At 43.4% G+C, this 15081-nt stretch overlaps 1 protein-coding gene across 4 annotated transcripts in view; it reads right to left on the minus strand.

The window, feature by feature from the left end:
• Positions 1–4970: 4970 nt before the first annotated feature.
• Positions 4971–15081, minus strand: part of atf7ip (activating transcription factor 7 interacting protein) — a 45882-nt gene continuing 35771 nt past the window's right edge. For all 4 annotated transcript variants that reach the window (XM_068321279.1, XM_068321280.1, XM_068321278.1 and 1 more), the window contains exons 10-13: positions 7108–7209; positions 6884–6961; positions 6573–6655; positions 4971–5871 (exon numbers count right to left, since the gene is read on the minus strand). In XM_068321279.1, the coding sequence (XP_068177380.1) occupies positions 5413–5871; positions 6573–6655; positions 6884–6961; positions 7108–7209 (722 nt within the window). In that variant the 3' untranslated portion in view covers positions 4971–5412. The remainder of the gene's footprint in view (positions 5872–6572; positions 6656–6883; positions 6962–7107; positions 7210–15081) is intronic.

Below are 15081 nucleotides of genomic sequence, written 5' to 3' on the forward strand. Positions count from 1 at the left end.
AGCCCTAAAATGTAGTAAAATATTTATTATTTATACATTTATGTTAAATTTTGGCACAGCTCCAGCTAACGCACTTTTTTTTTTTAAAAATGGTTGTGAATACATAACAGTAGTAGTATTAGTAATCATCATCATCATCATCATCATCATCATCATCATCATCATCATCTTCATCATCATCATTATAAAAGTCTTGCAGTCACTCTTAAAAGGACAACTTTCTGCAACCTTTTGCAATGAAAAAATTAGCATTAGTATTAGTCGAAATGATAGCATCACTAATTTCCTAATTGAATTACATTTCTGGTTCAGATCATAGAATTAATGTGTTTTATACCGATGCACAACCAAATTATTAGATTAGCAACTACTTGCTACAGAAACCAGCTAAGTAAACCACCTTTTAGGAACTTCTGCAGCAGGACTTATTGTTACAAAATTGCTGATGTTCTTGATCTAGGTAGGAGATCTGTGTGATGGTCCTCATTGATGCGCCCAAGAATCATCCCATAATTATGGAAAGGACATTTTTTACATTATATTTTTGTCAAATGAGCTCACAATACCAGTCATTCCTGCAAAATTACAAACATTGCATTAAAAGACAGAAAATTAAGAAATTAAAATTCATGGAAATTATTTGTTCATAGGGGCGGCACGAAGGTGCAGTGGGTAGCACTGTCGCCGCACAACAAGGCAGGTCCGGGTTCGAGTTCCGCTCTGTACGGAGTTTTCTTGTTCTTCCATGTCTGCGTGGGTTTTGTCCGGCATCCTCCCACTTCCAAAAACATGCACTTCAGGTTAATTGGCCAGTCCTAAATTGCCCTTAGTGTATGTGTGTGTGTGTGTGTGTGTGTGTGTGTGTGTGTGTGTGTGTGTGTGTGTGTGTGTGTGTGTGTGTGTGTGTGTGTGTGTGTGTGTGTGTGTGTGTGTGTGTGTGTGTGTGTGTGTGTGTGCGTGGTTGTCTGTCAAGCAAGTTTTGAAAAGTCTACTTTTTAGTTTTAGTTTTTGACGTGATTTTCTATTTTGTTGTCGTTCATTTTCTGCATGCCGTCAACTCTGATTTTTTTCAACAAAAAACACCACTGCTCCACCTAATGCTAGCATAATGTTTGTGTTGCATGCTCCCTACATGTAATCCATTGTCTCTTACACTAATCGACCATCTAACAAATCTGGCTTTTGTTTTCTTTGTCGAGGGTCTCAGAAGACATCCTTCCAATGTGTGTTCCTCACGTCAAATGTACTTAACAATGTCTTCAGAGTATCTTGTCTAGGTTGATAGCTGTCCTTAATGAGCGTGAAACATAACAACCCCACAACATCCAGTCTGGTGAATGAATGGGTAGTGATCGAGAACCTTCAAGGAAAATACTGGTGTCATCCCAGCTGGACAGGTCCATACCAGATCCACAGAGTCAAAATGAGACATCCCAGCTCAGGAGGAGTTGTGAAGGGTGTTTATTGAAAGAGTTTGGCTGCAATCTTCGTCAGAGGTTGGTCACCACTATCATCATTGTCCAGAAATTAACTGCAGCTCATTGACAAATTGACAGCTAGTCTGGAACAGATAGGGGTTTTGAACATCCGGATTATTTACACACCCCAAACGATGGCAAACAACCGATGGCAAGGAAGTACACATGACAACGGACTTCAGGGAACTCCAGACATATTAAGTTTTCAAGTTTCAAGTTTATTCTTATATAGCCCAGATTCACAAACAATGTCTCAAAGGGTTTTACAATCTGCACATGAACGATATCCCTCTGACCTTTGTGCACTGCAAGCAGTACGACCCTCACATCGGATAAGGAACAACTCCCCCCAAAACCCCTTAACAGGGGAAAAAATGGATGGCAGAAACCCCAGGAAGACTGCAGGGGAGGTACCCCTCTTCCAGGAGTGGACAGACGAAGCAATAGATATTGCATGTACAGATTAACAACACAGTAACAATAACAATAATAAATGTATGACAGAGGCACACAGGTCCATCCAGTAGAGCGAGTCATGATCAGCCGATGAAGCATACAGAGGTCACCGATTGCCGAGGATCCACCACTCTGAGGACAGACCAAACAATGCCTAAGTCATTGTTCTCAAAAAAGTTACAGTGTAAGATTACCCCTGCCCAAACCCAAAAACCACAGCCGAACCAAATGAGACGAAACCAGACCCCTCTAGTGGATGGTGAAACAGGACCATTGTGTAGCTTTTGATATCGCCAGCCAAGGAAGCAGACAGAGGTAGCCGATTGCCGATGATCCACCACACAAAGGCCTGAGAGAGAGAACAGGAGAGGGAGGGAGAGAGATAGAGAGAACAGGGCGAGAGTGGTGCTAGAGGGACCAGAATGGCAGAGGATTAATGGGAGGCAGGGGCCTAACTAAGAAATCCTACGGCTCATCGGCAGGATTAGGCTAAACCTAAACATTGAGACTGCCCCCCCTCTATTAGTTATATGTTAGGGACAACAGATACGTTTTGAGTCTAGATTTAAAGATATCTATGGATTCAGACTTTCTAATATCTATAGGGAGATCATTCCACAGGAAAAGGGCACGACAGGAGGAGGCCCTCTGGCAAGCTGACTTCTTTTTAACCCTGGGAACACACAAGAGACCTGTATTCTGAGAGCGGAGAGCCCTAATCGGAGTGTAAGGTTTAACCAGATTAGACAAGTAGGTTGGAGCAAGCCCATTAATGCTTTTATATGTCAATAGAAGTACCTTAAAATCGGATCTAACATGAATAACATGAATTAATGACTTTTGAAAAAGTTGACACAATGTGGATTTGATTGTTGTGTTGACACTTTGTGTCAAAAGGGGGGAATGTGAGAAATGTTTGCATTAAAGTTCTCAGAGTCATTGTGGCATTTGGGGTTGGCCTGAGTAAATACAGTAAGGGGCATGTCATGGACCCTAACAGGTGTGGACCCTTCCTGGTTTGCAGGGGGGCCAAGAAGCAAGGAGGTCTGTAGCCTACCACCTCAGATCCCAAGGTCCTCATCTGTTCTTCTGTCTAGATGACTTTCTTCAGAACCTACATCAGATTATTTTCCTATGTGTTTTCTCTAAGGTGTTTTTATTAATAGCAATTTCATTGCTATTCATTGCTCCCCCAGTTGTGTGAAATCACCTCCAGAGCACTGCCGAGGTGCCCTTGAGTAAGGCGCTGTCATCTTTCACAAGTTGCTCATTTGGAACGCTCCACAAAGGGGCTGCCAACCACTCTACCTCCCCCTGCATGCCCACAGGCCCCCTTGTGTGTGTCTGTGTGCATTACAGGGGCCTGTACATACTAACATACTGTATACGGATGTGTTTGTTCAAACTAGAGTGTGCTATTAATTTCCCTTCGGGGATTACTGAAGTATGCTAAATTAAATTAAAATTTTTATCAATGAGTCTTCGACGGATTGGTTGGGCGCTTGATTGACAGGTAGTGGGTGAAGTTAAAACGTGACACCGTGAGGATTTCAAGTGAGGTTATTCAAATATACTAGAAGAAGATAAGAAAAAGAAGAAAGTCCACTTTATTGTCCCGTACAGGGAAATTGTCTTTCTCATGCCACGCTACAGTTACATATGTGTTAGATCATGCACACACACATAGTTGTATGCAGGCCCCTGAAACACAACACACTTGGGGCCTGCAGGCATGCAATTAGTAACATCAAACAGTAGGGGGAGGCAGAGTGACGGGTCGTGCATGAGAGATCGCGCCCCAAGTGAGCAGCTTGTAGGGGGGACAGCGCCTTGCTCAGGGGCGCCTCGGCAGTGGCTGGGAGGTGAGCTAACACCTCCCACCATCAGCTCACACTCCAGAGGATGTCCTGGTGGGAGCGGGACTCGAGCCGCCGACGTCTGCTCTACCGCTGAGCCACTGCTGCCCCTGGCAGCGGGCACCCGTGGGCACTAGCGGGCACCCGTGGAAATTCCACGATAACAATAATATCAGATTTGGTTTGTTTTCTTTATTTCCTACACCATCACAAGAAAACAAACCACTGTGTTCGACAAAGCCGTAACGGCTGTGTGTGTGGGACGGACAAACGCGAAGAGGAAGGCCGCTTCGGCGTTACGGTGCGGCCAACCGGGGAGACGCCGGCTTCGTGAGTTCGGTCCTGGTGAATAAAGCATCGGAGTTCCCCATAGACAACCTGAGTTCTACTAATATATCAACTAATATAAACCGCAATGTTTGATGAAGCCAAAACGCCTCCGAAAGTGAGAGAAATGGACAAATGTGATGACCAGATCCAACTCGGCTAGCAGCCCAAACTTCCGGGTAGACGCTGGAAGAGTAACAGCGTGACTTTTTTAAGTGAGCTTATTCAAATATATAGGTGGGGAGATGTTGAATACAAAAATACACAGACCTCAAGGTCGCAATGCACATGCGTCACACCCAGAATTTCCCTAACCTCACGCCCTCAGTCAGCTGGGATAAGCTCCAGCTCCCCGCACAGTGGATGAAGCTGTAGAAAATGAATAAACAGACCTCAAGGTCTCAACAAAACTTTATTTTACCAGGTCATTCACCATCCACTGAGCATATTTAGAATACTCTGGATCAGTATGAAAAGCACATTTCAATTTAAATTCAATTTAAAGTTCTTAAAATCACACATGTGCAATAATAATCCTTTAATTTGTGTGATCATTTTGTTCATTATTGGCTGATAGCTAAAAAAGTTAAGACTACCAACAAATATAAAGCTGCAGCAGATCACTTCAATTACATAGATAACTATATAAAGGATAAATCATCCAACAGTCCTCTGTGCAAGCATTGGATATGCATTCTTACAACATGGGAATAGAGCTCTGTATCTTATTGAAAACTTTCCACTCTCTCTGTTGAAAATTTGTTAAAAAGAGTGTGTCAGACTGTGTATCTGCAAGAGCAATTATGAACATTATGCTGAAATAAAGAACATAAAAACAAATGAGTAAGCCAAGCCTTTGATAAAACCTTTTATTGTGTTTGTTAAAGTCTGGTTGCCAGACAAAATATACAAAAGTTATCATTCACTTTATAACACACATACTTTTCTGTGCAACGTTGTTTATATTGATGATCCCGTCATGTATCCACAAGTAACGCATGACCAGCAGGTCAGAGTCATAGGAGTCAAGAACAGAAAAATCTGACTCAGTATAGGGCAAAGTAATTCAATTTGTACAGCAGCTAAAGCCACAAAAAATACATTAAATACATTAACCAGACAAAGCTAATCATTTGCTGCATCATTTCTCCAATTCAGTCCTGTTGATATACAGAAAGATATTTACAGACACTAACTGTTGAACAAATGATATCTGAAATCCCGACACAAAAAAGAAAGACAATGGAAATAATGAACTTTGAAATGTAAAAAACACTTTTACATTCCTTAAATGTTCAGTTAGAGTTAGAACTGATTACATTTGTGCACTGCGGTTCACAGAAGGAGCCAAACCGCCCATAGATATCTTTGGCTCGAACTGCAAAATGGTAAGTGGAGCCAGACTGGAACTGGGTGAGTGTACAGGCCATAGGCAATGGAAGGGCCTTCACCTCGCCAATCTTCTTCCAGTGCTGCTGCGCTGCATTACTGCTAGAGTTGTCTTGATGGAAGGCATAGAGGTGGTAGCTGTCTACAGGCGCACAGGTCCGATCAGTCTCTGCCACACACCAGGACAGCACTATTCCAGTCTGACTTGGTACAAGCTTTAGCTGAGGTTGCTGAGGAGGTGACGTCCGCTCAGCTTCTGGTGATAAGCGGGGAGCAGCGGGTGAAGCTGGGAGAGGAGGCAATGCCACGCTGGAGCCTCGAGCTGCTGTACTAGTGGTTACAGGACGGGATTTCAATGGAGAGTCCTATAAAAAAATAGTCGTTACTTCTTGAAGCACAACAGGGAAAGAATGATGACAACAACTATTTATTGTGTAATTCAAAAGACACCAAGTATAAGACAGTTAAACACAGTTTAAAAAGTTAGTGAAGTTCCACTTGTTATTGCTTGTTAACTGTTGATAGGTGCGAGGCTGAATGTTGCAGGACATAACACATTCTCAGCATCTAAACAGCAGCCATTTGGAAACTTTACAGTCAGAAATCTATTGAGACAACCAACACCTTAAGAACAGTTGAGGATTGAAGGACTGATTTCTCAGCGGGATTTTCAGTTGCCTCAACCTCTCTAATGGTGTGTTCACTGGCATCACCAAAAAAATCAATCAGACAGCTGCACGTAATTCAAAGGACTGCAAGTCAAGTCTTTACCGAGGCCTAGGAGCTGAATCATATCAGTATAGTTATCAGATCAATAAACTATTATTTGGTTTTTCAAAGAGTCAATTTTTAAATTCTTATTTCAATGTTTAAAACAGTGATTGATTTATGGCCAAAATATGTTTCTGATCTGCTGCTTTGTTCTGAATCATCGAGACAAGAAAAGTGTTCTGTGATATCTCTTCAGTCAAATGAAAAAAATGGTCAAGTCTATTTTTATGACCAAATATCTGATCCATTTTATATATTTTTTTAAATAATTCAGAATGTAGTTTTGAATACTAACCAATGGGGGGCGGTGGTGGACTGTCAATTGAGGATTGCCAGTGGCATTTGGATTATTTTGTGGCGAAGACCATGGCCCTGTACCTGTGGAAAAAGCAACAAGACAAATATGAAAGTAGCAGTTACAAGTGGGACAAAACAGACATTTTACTGCTGCAATTATATTTTCTTCAATTTTAATTTAATTTAGACTGAATTATAAATTATTTTTTTTAAGTCATAGCTGGAATAAATATGTTAGTTCGTCAGAGTATTACATGGATGCAGAAAATTACCCTTTCATTCACAAAATATAAAACGTGGTGGTCTTACTGCTGGAAATGCTGACAACTGGATGAGAACGCTGGATTGGTGAAGAAGTAGCAACAGTGGCATTCTTCACTCCTGTAACTGTGAAATCACAAACAACAAAAAATTTAGATGTAAGACTTCTTTATAATGAAGTGTGGAATAGAAAACTAATCGCAACTTCTTCTTTGGTTTTTTTTTTTCAAATTAAATCTGGGAGTAAAAAAAGAAGTGCATCACATTCTAACCTTGCACATCATCATCATCTTCAGTGAGATCGATGACAGAGCCCTTGGGTCGTGCAGCTGAAGCAACCACTTTGGAAGGACTAGATCCTGTAGCTTGGTTTTCTGAGGAAAAAAAAAAGTGGAAATGTAGAAAACACATCACCAGAGTTCATTTTACCTCAAGAAAGTAGTGCATCACTTTAAAAAAATGAGTGCATCTCTCAACATGACCTTTATGCATCCCAAAAGTAATAACAGACTACAGTGCCCCCTCGTTCTTTGCAGTTAATGCCTTCCAGGAACCACACGCGATTAATGAATTCTGCGATAGAGGAACTATTTATCTTATTATTTATGGTACTTTAAACGTTTATGACCCTCCCCATACTAATATTAAACCACCTTATATCTGTATTACCTTTTCCCACAATCCTATTGGCTGTTTAAAGCACTTTTGTGTCTCACGAAAGTCTGAGACTCACAGAACCAAGCGCACTTTCGGATGCTGTCAGCCAATAGAATGCACCTACGGTATTCACACGACTGCCTACCAATAATCTGCAATGAGGTGAAGTCGCGAGCTTTTGATGCGCGAATGCACGAGGGCGCACTGTATACGGTAGAAGCTGTATGCAAGGATTGAGGTTTGCCAATACTACAATATAAAAAATAAAACTGATCATTTTAATGATTTTATTAATAACGATGAATAACTGTTTGACCCTTAGATGCAAATGTGGGGTTACATATGACTCCACATAGTTTTTACAGATTTTTGTATGAACCTTTCATTTTGAGCCACTTTTACTGTCCCACTCCTGTTGTCTATTATCCACTTCTGCTGCAACTTTCCAATTAACACACCTGGTGTCAGCAAGCTCACCACTGCTACAGAGTAGTGATGTCTGAATGGTGCCCCATTGGGCTCCGGACCGTTTGTGCCGCAAACTGTCACTACTCGGCGCCCTATTCATTGGGAACGTGGACGCCCTCTTTGGCAAGGTGACTGTACTGCAACCACACAATGGTTGATAACCCCAGAAAACAGCGCTATGACGTTTATTTTATGAATATAATCTAACTCAATGTGTTAATCCTTGCTTGCTATACTGTATACTTGCTATACTGTATATATTATAGGAAATTGTTTTATGATCATTGGTCCTTGCAGGGTTCAATAAAGCAATAAGAGATATACGTAGATTACATGTTCATGCATATATCTCTTTTTCCTTTCAGCTTTTCCCTTCAGGGGTCATCTTCTGCATCCTCTTCTCTCACACCGACTACCTTCATGTCTTCTTTCACTACATCGATAAACCTTTTGGTCTTCCTCAAACTGGCAGTTGAAAACTCATCATCCTACTACCAATATATTCACTATCTCTCCTCTGGACATATCCAAACCATTTCAGTCTGGCCTCTCTGACTATCTCAAAAACCTCTAACATGTGCTGTCCCTCTGATGTACTCATTCCTGATCCTATCCATCCTGGTCACTCCCAAAGAGAACCTCAGCATCTTCATCTCAGCTACCTCCAGCTCTGTCTCCTGTCTTTTCCTCAGTGACACTGTCTCCACCTCTCTAGCTTCTCCTCCACCTGTTCCCTGCTCGCACTATAGAACACAATGTAATCAGCAAACACCCTAATCCATGGAGATTCCTGTCCAACCTTGTCTGTCAGCCTGCCCATCACCATACAGAACAAGAAGGGGCTCAGAGCTGATCCCTGATGCAGTCCCACCTCCACCTTGAACTCCTCTGTCACACCTACAGCACACCTCACCACTGTCTTACAGTCCTCATACATGTCCTGCACCGCTCTAACATACTTCTCTGCCACTCCAGACTTCCTCATGCAATAGCACAGTTCCTCTTTGGGCCCCCTATCATAAGCTTTCTCCAGATCTACAAAAACACCATGCAATTCCCTCTGGCCTTCTCTGTACCTCTCTATCAACATCCTCAAAGCAAATACTCCATCTGTAGTACTCTTTTTTGGCAAGAAACCATACTTCAGCTCATATATGCTCACTTCTGCCCTTAGTCTAGCTGCAACTACTCTTTCCCTTAACTTCATTGTATGGCTCATCAGCTTTATTCCTTTATAGTTGCCACAACTCCGCACATTTCCCTTGTTCTTAAAATGAGCACCAACACACTTCTCCTCCATTCCTCAGGTATCTTCTGACTATCTAAGATCCTGTTGAACAACCTAGTCAGAAACTCTACTGCCACCACTCCTAGACACTTCCATATCTCCACAGGTATATCATCAGGACCATGTGCCTTTCAACTCTTCATTCTCCACAGCAGTCCACAACAGCCACATCGTAAGAGTGTAGTCTATATAAATATATACATATGTGTTTGTATGTGAGTTACATAGGAGGATTAGTGTCACTGGAAAAAAACAAAGTCTACGTTGTGAGATACAGGCCGGGATTTCAGGACGTCATCACAGCAGCACTACCGGCTTCATTCTCCAGATCAGTAACGCCTCATCATTGATGACGTGTTGTTACTGTACGTCAGCAAACACTTCACCTTCAAATTAAAAATGTGTAGCTCTTTTCTACTGTGTGAGCAACAGAGCCTGAAAATAAGTTTCTTATAAAATAAAATCGGCTTTGTCCAGCGGAACCAGTTCTACATTTTCCCAGACTTGAGATCTTTGTGGTTGGCTCCATTCATTCATCCATCTTCCACCAATTATCCGGAATCGGGGCAGCAGCTTCAACAAGGACCCCCCAACTTCCCTTTCGCCGGCCAAACACCTCCCTGGGCAGGGGCCCCGGAGGCATCTGCACCAGATGCCCAAACCACCTCAGCTGATCCATTTCCATGCGAAGGAGCAGCGGCTCTAGCTGTGTTTCTCACCTTATCTTTAAGGGAGACATCAGCTATCCGCCTGAGAAAGTCCATTTCCGCCGCTTGTATCCGCGATCTCGTTCTTTCGGTCATGACTAATCACTCATGACCATAGGTGAGGGTAGGAAGATTGAACAGTAGATGGAGAGCTTTGCTTCTCGGCTTAGCTCCCTCTTTGTGACAACAGTGCGGTAAAGCAGCTGCAATACCGCTCCTGCTGCCCCAATTCTCGATCCAATCTCACGCTCCATTGCTCCCTCACTCGTGAACAGGACCCCAAAATACTTAAACTCCTTCACTTGCGGAAGGACCTCATTCCCCACTCGGAGAAGGCAGTCCACCGGCTTCCTGCTGAGGACCATGGCCTCAAATTTGAAGTGCTGATCTTCATCCCTGCCGCTTCACACTCGGCTGCAAACCGGACCAGTGAGCGCTGCAGCTCACAGACGATGAAGCAAACATCACCACATCATCTGCAAAAAGCAGTGATGCAATCCTCAGCCCACCATACTGTAACCCCTTCTCACCACAACTACGCCTTGATATCCTCTCCATGACAATCGCAAACAGAATTGATGATAAAAGGTAGCCCTGGCGAAGGCCAACAGCTACTTGGAACAAGTTCGACTTACAGCCAAGAACCCGAACACAGCTCTCACTTTGGGCGTACAGGGATTGGATGGCCGTGAGGAGAGGTCCCCTCATCTCATACTCCCGTAGTACCTCCCGCAGTATATCCCTGGGGATCCGATCGTACGCCTTCTCCAAGTCCACAAAACACATGTAGACTGGATGGGCATACTCCCAAACCACTTCTAGGATCCCTGCAAGAGTAAAAAGCTGGTCCGTTGTTCCACAACCAGGACGGAACCCACATTTTTTCTACTCAATCTGAGGTTCGACAATCGGCTGGACCTTCCTTTCCAGCACCTTGGAGTAAACTTTCCCAGGGAGGCTGAGGAGTGTGATGCAGGTGTAGTTGGCACATACCCTCTGATCCCCCTGTTTACAAAGAGGAAACCACTTTTTCGGCACTGTCCCAGACTTCCACGCAATGTTAGAGAGGTGTGTCATCCATGACAGCCCCTCAACACCCAGAGCCTTCAGCTCTGGGTGAATCTCATCAACACCCAGGGATTTGCCACATTGAAGTTGTTTAACTACCTCGGTGACTTCGCCCAGAAAGACTGACTCGAATCCCCCATCATCCTCCAGCTCTGCCTCCGCAACAGAGGACGGGTCAGCTGGGGCAGTTGGATTCAGGAGTTCCTGAAACTGTTCCTTCCACAGACCGACAACCTCCTCAATCAATGTCAACAGTGTCCCATCCTTGCTGTATACGGCTTGGATGGTCCCCCGTTTCCCCCTCCTGAGGTGTCAGACAGTCCTCCAGAACAACTTTGGTGCCGTCCGATAGTCCTTCTCCATGGCCTCTCTGAACTCCTCCCACACCCTCTGTTTTGCCTCCATCACAGCCTAGGCTGCAGTCCTCTTGGCCTGTCAGTACCCTGCGACTGCTTCAGGAGTCCCCAGGGACAACATGCCCCTGAAGGCCTCCTTCTTCAGTTGGACAGCTTCCCTGACCACCGGGGTCCACCGAGGGTTACCGTCCCTTTAGGTACCCAAGACCTTAAGACCACAGCTCTCAACTGCAGCTTCAGCAACGGAAGCTTTGAACATCGACCATTCAGGTTCCATGCCCCCAGTATCCACAGGGATGCACAAGGAGCTCCTTCGGAGGTGTGAATTGAAGGCCTCGCGGACAGTCCTCCTCCAGACGTTCCCAGTTCACCCGCACTACTCGTTTGGGCTTACCAGGTCTATCCAAAGGTTTCTTCGGCCAACGGACACTTCAGTTGACAGCTCTGCCCCTCTCTACACCCGAGTGTCCAAAACACATGATCGAAGGTCATATGATATGATCACAAAATCGATCATTGACCTCACGGTGCTCTGGTACCAGGTACACTTATGAGCATCCTTGTGTTCAAACATGGTGTTAGTTATGAACAATCCTTGACTAGCACAGAAGTCCAAAAACATAACACCGCTCAGGTTTAGATCAGGGAGGTCATTCCTCCAAAACACACTCCTCCAAGTGTCTCCATAATTGCCACCGTGTGCATTGAAGTACCCCAGGAGAACAATGGAGTCCCCTACAGGGATCAAATCAAGGACCCCATTTGGGAACCGCAGGAATGCCAATTACTCTGAGCTGATATTTGGTGCATACACACAAATAACAGTCAGAGTTTTCCCTCCCACAGCCTTAAAGCGTAGGGAGATGACCCTCTCATCCACCGGGGTAAGCTCCAACACAGCGGCACTAGCCGTGGGCTTGTGAGTATCCCCACACCTGCCTTGCGCCTCATGCCTGACTCAACTCCAGAGTAAAACAAGGTCCGTCCCCTATTCAGGAGTTTGGATCCAGAACCGAGGCTATGCGTGGAGGTAAGCCACACGAGATCCAACTGGTAACGCTCCACCTCCAACACAAGCTCCGGCTCCTGCCCCGCTAGTGAGGTGACATTCCATGTCCCCAAAGCCAGCTTTTGCCGCCCAGGTCTGGTCTGTTGTGACACTCTGTCATCACTGCAACCAACATGGCAGCACACCCAACCCCATCGATCTGCCCTGCGGGTGGTGGGTCCAAAGTGGTGTGGTTGGTTCCATTGTACAGCAATTATGACGACGCCTGTCTGTAAGCAATCCGCACTCTAGTTTTTCGAAATTGGTGTATAGGTCCCACTATTGAAGTGACTCTCTTGTACAGATCTTTGGTGTAATAACTATTGTACATCTTTTAGGCTTGTATTTCACCAACTCTTCTGCACTCCTGATCATCATTTTCATCTGTTCCGGAGAAAGGCCCTTTGTTTTGTTGAAGATCCTACAGTTGTTCTTCCAGGTGCTCTCAATCAGCCCATTTTTCTTTAGTAGTCCAGCTATTTTAGCGATATCAGCATTCTTTTTAGTTACATTATCATTACAGTATTTTCCGCACTATAAGGGGCACTGGACTATAAGGCGCACCTTTAATGAATGGTCTATTTTAAATCTTTTCATATATAAGACGCACTGGATTATAAGGCGCATGTGATTATGAGGTGCACCTTCAATGAATGGCCTATTTCAAAACTTTTTCACAAATAAGACCCACTGGATTATAAGGCACACTGTCAGTTCTTGAGAAAATTAAAGGCTGTTAGGTGCGCCTTGTAGTGCGGAAAATACTATAAACATCTTTTCTAGTGCTGTCAGGTGACTAAGAAAATTAATCTAATTAATTACAGGATTTGCAATTAATCTAATTAATTGCATTTTAATCTCATACCTGCTGAAGGCCCCCAAATAAAGAAATTGAATTCTAGGACATTACCAAATTGTAGTGCATGACTAATCAATAGAATACACCAAGAATAGAAGATTTGAAATCCACATTTTTATTGGTTAAATGTGCTTCATAAATGAAATTCAAAGAAAAAAGGCCAAGCACATCAGCAAACCAACTAGGCCAGGTGCATTTCTCAAAAATGCAATACAAATACAAAAAATAAATAAATTTAGAAATAAAATATGGTTGAGTCTCAAATAGGCACATAAGCAGACTCTCAATCAAAATTAATGCTAAAGCTGACTCAATACAGCAATTAAAATGAATAGTATAACATGCCTCTAAATAAGGCAACATCAATAGCAAGATGCCAACACGCATTTCTTTTAAAAGGGTAAGCTAATGTTACAGGAACGTTACCTGACATGTTTTGCAATTAAATGATAAGTTAGGCTGGAGCTGCTTCGGTGATATGAAAATTCTCTTTTACAAAAGGTACAAATTACTGTGTTTTTGTTGATAGTCCCATCTTTGTTCCTCGTATAAATACACTTTCTGCCCAAAGGTCCGAATGGGCTTGCCTCGCTCTCCTGTGTCGCATCCATCTCTGTTGTCATTCACCCTGCTCTTGACTAGAGTCACAGGTACGAGGTGAGGTGCCATAGCAGCCTACGGGTCACTCAATGGGGCAAATTTAACATGCTTGCGCATTGACTTGCCACTCATGATTAATTGCGTTAATTTTTATAGCGCGTTAATTTGCAGCATAATTGATTAATCAAATTAACGCGTTAAACTGACAGCCCTAATTTTTTTCTTTCAGTTTGAAGCCTTGTTTCATAAGAGCAATTTTGTATTCATGATTGTCAAATTTTATCAAAATTGCAGGTGGTCTCCTACCTCTAGATGGGAATGGATAACATGTTTCAATCTGGTCCGGATCTGTAGTTATCTCCAGATCCCTCAGTTGAGAAATCACCTGATGCTCTACATTCTTGGTGTCAGCGCTGTGTTCAGTTCCCTCTCCCCTGGCCACAGCATGTGCGTAATTCCTCGGCTTGATTTTGATGCCAGTGATGATTACTTTGATGACTGCTTTGTTCCAAATCATCCATCCTTAGTTGTCCCTGTTCTAAGACGACAATTCTTCGGTCTTTTTCTTCGATATCTTTCTGCATTTTCCAAAAACATGCGCTTCAGACTAATTGGTTGTTCCAAATTGCCTGTGTGAGTGTGAGTGTGTATGGTTGTCTGTCTCTGTGTGGCTCTGCAGCACACTGGCGTTGTGCCTAGAGTTTGCCCCGCCTCACACCCTAAGCCAGCTGGGATAGGCTCCAGCTCTCCGTGACCCTCTATAGCAGATAAAGCGGTGAATAGAAGATGGATGGATTTTCTTCATTTCGTTCCTCATTTCTTCCATGGCATCTAGCACCGGTTTTATCTTTTTTCCAACTTTTCTACCAACTTGTCTTCAAAGTCTTCTGTGAGGTCACTCCTTAACTTTTCCATAGAAGATCCAGTTTGTATTATTCTTCACATTTTTGCTTTCATACTCCGCTTTTCTTTTTCCCCTCATCATTTTACTATTGCAGAGAGTCAATTAGAGTCAGTGAGAGTTTGAGTTAGAAAGAGGATACAGAAGGAAGACGTCTGCTCCCGTTGAGAGCTAGAAGTGGATCTACTGCTTAAACATACATTAAGAACAGTATGACATGAAGACAAATCCTGAAATCCTGTTCTGACTGAATGACTGAATTTTCCATTTACTTATTGATTTTTTTTAAAAAGG

This window comes from Antennarius striatus, chromosome 8, assembly GCF_040054535.1.
Source record: "Antennarius striatus isolate MH-2024 chromosome 8, ASM4005453v1, whole genome shotgun sequence".
In the NCBI taxonomy this organism is placed as follows: domain Eukaryota; kingdom Metazoa; phylum Chordata; class Actinopteri; order Lophiiformes; family Antennariidae; genus Antennarius; species Antennarius striatus.